This window comes from Octopus bimaculoides, chromosome 18, assembly GCF_001194135.2.
Source record: "Octopus bimaculoides isolate UCB-OBI-ISO-001 chromosome 18, ASM119413v2, whole genome shotgun sequence".
Lineage (NCBI taxonomy): Eukaryota > Metazoa > Mollusca > Cephalopoda > Octopoda > Octopodidae > Octopus > Octopus bimaculoides.
In genome coordinates, this window is record NC_068998.1 from 12,701,842 (window position 1) to 12,706,577 (window position 4,736).

General features: G+C 39.7%; 1 protein-coding gene across 1 annotated transcript in view; it reads right to left on the reverse strand.

Annotated features, from left to right (window-relative positions):
• Positions 1 to 2,746: 2,746 nt before the first annotated feature.
• LOC106870481 (F-box/LRR-repeat protein 2) overlaps positions 2,747 to 4,736 on the reverse strand; it is a 13,609-nt gene continuing 11,619 nt past the window's right edge. The window contains exon 6 of the mRNA XM_014916593.2: positions 2,747 to 3,093. Within this exon, the coding sequence (XP_014772079.1) occupies positions 3,085 to 3,093 (9 nt within the window). The 3' untranslated portion in view covers positions 2,747 to 3,084. The remainder of the gene's footprint in view (positions 3,094 to 4,736) is intronic.

Genomic DNA, 4,736 nt, shown 5'->3' on the forward strand with positions numbered 1-4,736 from the left:
AAACGTGAAAACTTGTTGGCTGTAGACGTTGTTTATTCGTTTTCCAACTTATTCACATCTTTCGTTATCATTTAAGACCACAACATATTGTCTTTTATATTTGGTTTTTCTTCAAGGCGAAGAGCTGGCAGGATCGTTAGCACGCCGGCCGAATGGCTTAGCGGTATTTCGTCTGTCTTTATGGTCTGAGTTCAAATTCCACCGAGGTCGACTTTGCCTTTCAAACTTTTTGGGTCGATAAATTAAGTACCAGTTGCGTACCGGGGTCGATCTAATCAACTGGGCCCCTCCCCAAAAATTTCGGGCCTTGTGCTTAGAGTAGAAAAGTACATTTGGTTTTTCTTCGATTAAGTCTTTTCCTGTTTATTGTTATAACTTCGGAATATTTCCAGTTTTACTGTTATTTAGGGATTGGTTTATTTTCCTGGTAATCTTTTGTGTTAATATTGTCTATGACACAACCAATTCATAATGAGTTTATTAAAAATCATTTATGGATGGCCACGGGATTGCACCGACCACTTTTTTTCTTTTTTCTCTTAGTCTGGTACTTATTCTATTGGTCACTTTTTGCTGAACTGTTTAGCTATTTGGATGTGAACAAACCAACACCACTTGTCAGGAAATGGGGGGACAAATACAAAGACATATGTGTATCTATATTTACATATATATATGTGCATGTGTATATATATATGTGTGTGTGTGTGTGTGTATATATATATATAAAAATATATAGCTAACACTTCAAAATGCTCACTTATCTATCACGAAAGGGCTTTCGTAACTATTTTCCAGATATAAAGCTTATGAAAAATATAATTCTTAATTAAATATGAAAACAGATTTGGCGGTAGGAAGGGCATCCAGCTGTAGAAACTCTGCCAAATCAGATTGGAGCCTGGTGTAGCCATCTGGTTTCACCAGTCCTCAGTCAAATCGTCCAACCCATGCTAGCATGGAAAGCAGACGTTAAACGATGATGATGATGATAATGTTAAAAATATCATCATCTTATCATCATTTAATGTCCCTTTTCCCATGTTAGCATGGGCCAGACAGTTTGAAATGAATAGATAAGCCAGAGGGCCACAAGGAGCTTCAATATCTGCTTTGGTATGGTTTCTACAGCTGTATGCCTTTTCTATTGCTAATCACTGGACAAATTTACTGAGTGCTCATTTGGTAGCATCAGTGTTGGCGAGGTCACCAAGTACATGCAAAACAACACACACACCCTCATCCAAGTGGGATATAGTGTTGAGGGATAAGAAAGTATGATAGGACAGGAGCAGGTATCTTGTAGAACAGGTGAGTGCATGACTTGCCCATCTAAAAGAAGAGAGAAATAAGAGGACAAGGTACAAGGTGAATATGAAAGACAGGATAGTACAGAGAAACAGTAAAGGTGGGTGGGTAGAGAGAGAATAGTGTGACAGAGAATGAATTGTACACAGAGAATAACAGTTCAGTGGAGGGGGAAGTGAAGGAAGGAAATAGGATACTGCAGAAGACTGATGGAAGAATTGGTGTTAGAAGAGGAGTTTTTGGAGGTTTGACAGAACCCCATTTTTGCCTTCTCACGCACAGCACATTGTTATTCATCTCAGTTCCCTCCCCCACCTCCTTCAAGAAGTTCAGCATCTTGAGGTTAGTCTTCACCACTTCATCTCTCATCTCCCTCTTCCATAAGTTCCTTCCAGGTTTAGTGATCAGCACTTCTTTATACAACTGCCCTCATCCATCCACATCACATGACTATATCAGTGCAGTCTTCTCTCCTGCACGGAACACCTGATATCACCTGCAATTAGCAACCAAATGATTTGACAAAATAGGTGAAACGAAGTGACAATTTGAATTTGAAGTATGTAGTGTTTTTCACCTATGGAGAAAATGCTTATACCACTTCCAGATCAAAAGTGAAATTTGTTACAGGGAATGCAATACCAATAGTACCATTTTCATTAAATTACAAGAGTCGATGAAAGAACCTCTATGTTGTTGCTCCATCCCTTAGAAATAACAGCTAAATTACATTAAATCACATTGTATCATCGTCATTGTCTTTTAATGTCTGTTCTCCATGCTGGTAAAGGTTGGACGGTTTGACAGAAGCTGGTCAGCTAGAGGGCTGCCCAGGCTCCGTTTGTCTATTTCGGCTTGGTTTCTACAGCTGAATGCCTTTCCTAATGTCAATCACTTTACAGAGTATGCTACATACTTTTTATGCGGCACTGGTACAGACGCTTTTATGTGGCACCAGCATGGGCACTTTTACATGGCAGAGGCATGGGTGCTCTAATGCGGCACTGGCACGAGTGCTTTTACATGGCACCAGGAGCCACAAGCCCACAAGACAAGAATCTCCTGGCTGAGAGAGGGATGCAGAGGACATGCCTGTACACATGAACAGCCACGATTTTACTTAGCTTGGTGTGTTATCTCAAGCACAGCAAACAAACAGAAGTCTTGGTCACTTGTCATCTCCTCTGTGAGGCCCAATGTCTGAAGATCTTTTCTCGCCACTTCATTTTCAAAAAAAAAAAAAAACACAAAATACAATGTAGATATGATCAAAAACATCCCTATTTGTTGACCATACTGTTTTTTTTATATAAGTCTATTCAATTAGGGCTGACTTGAAGTTAAAGAAGTCTGATAGGTAATAACATATCAAAATATAACAGAACATAAAATACAAATTAAGGAGACAACAAAGAGAAAAAAAACACAACACAATGCATTTAGAAAAAAAATAAATACACAGTTTTTAATATATCACAGGTAATGGCAAATCAACATGATTAGTGTTCACTTAAGGTAATGTCCATCATAAACGATCTTCTTCGTTAACTCGTTCTATGAGGCTCTTGTATTCCAGTTCAAAGCAATAAATACGAATATGAGGGTAGTCCTTCTGTAATTGAAATAGGAAAGTTGACTCCACTTTTTCACATGAAAAGAGACCAAGAAAGTAAAGTTTGGTACAGTTTTCAGACACAAAGTTTACTCCTTTATTGGTAATGTTGCTACAGAAACTGACATCAAGTTGTTCCAGTTTATTGCTATGCTTAGCAATAGCTACAAGGGCTGGAAGAAAAGAAAAGAGAAAGGTTAAACCAAACAGACTCTCGGTAATATTAGTTTCAAATTTTGGCACAAGGCCAGCAATTTTAGGGGAGCGGTTAAGTCAATTACATCGACCCCAGTGCTCAACTGATACTTATTCTATCAACTCTGAAAAGGTGAAAGGTAAAGGGGACATTGGTAGAATTTGAACTCAGGATGTACAGATGAATGGAATGCTGCTAAACATTTTGCCTGGCAAGCTAACAAATCTGCCAGCTCAATGCCTTACAAGAATATCAATAATATTGGATGTTGTAAATATGAGATTAAAAGAGAATGGGAAAAAAAAACACAGACAGGACTTGAACCATATCTATCATTTGCAGAGTGTCTTATAATCACTAATAGAGTTGCCTGGCAGAAGACAGAGACAATCATCATCATCGTCGTTTAACGTCCGCTTTCCATGCTAGCATGGGTTGGACAATTTGACTGAGGACTGGTGAAACCAGATGGCTACACCAGGCTCCAATCTGATTTGGCAGAGTTTCTACAGCTGGATGCCCTTCCTAACGCCAACCACTCAGCGAGTGCAGTGGGTGCTTTTATGTGCCACTGGCACAAAGGCCAGTCAGGCGGTACTGGCAACGGCCATGCTCAAAATGGTGTATTTTACATGCCACCTGCACAGGAGCCAGTTCGGCGGCACTGGCAACGATCAATGATTGACATATATCAGTCAGTCTTTCACTTTAATACCTATCAGTGATATGAAATTTTAGCTGTTAATACAACAGAATACCATTTTTACTTCTTTTCCTGAAGTGACCACCTGGGATGCTATTTCTCCATATTTTGTACTATCAACAGACTTTATTGAAGCAATGACATTTTATTTTTATTCTTAGTTGCCTGCCTATCCAACTACCATTCCATGACCATAGAAAAATAATGGTTCATTTTCAGAGAGTTCTTCTGGATCCATTGTAGACCTGTTAGTAAAAATACTGTTCAAGTGGATAGCTCTGTGACTGCTAGTCTTCGATAAACAACCTTGCCCAGACTTGTGCCTCAGAAGGTAACTTTCTAGGTGAAATCCCATCGTCATTCATGACTGAAGAGGGTCTTCCCATACAGTTGTAAGCAGATGTGGGCACCTGCTTGACTCTCAACCCTTTTACTCAACGGCACATCAAGGATGTGACAGAGAGGAAGGAGAAAGGGTTGCACCAGCATTCAACGGGCACTCAGTAGACTGGAGTAATGTGAAATGAGGTGCCTTGCTCAGGACACATTGTACTGTTCAGTCAAGGAATTACGACCATAAGCTAAAAACCCCAAACAACTAGGATACATGCCTTCACACACATCTGGTATCTGTGTGTGTGTATGTTTGTTTATACATTTCTGAAAAGTGCTGAGCTACAGGTGTCAATGATATTATTTTCCATTACATTTTCTATATAGGCGCAGGAGTGGCTGTGTGTTAAGTAGCTTGCTTACCAACCACATGATTCCGGGTTCAGTCCCACTGCGTGGCACCTTGGGCAAGTGTCTTCCACTATAGCCTCGGGCCGACCAAAGCCTTGTGAGTGGATTTGGTAGATGGAAACTGAAAGAAGCTTGTCGTATATATGTATATATATATATATATGTGTGTTTGT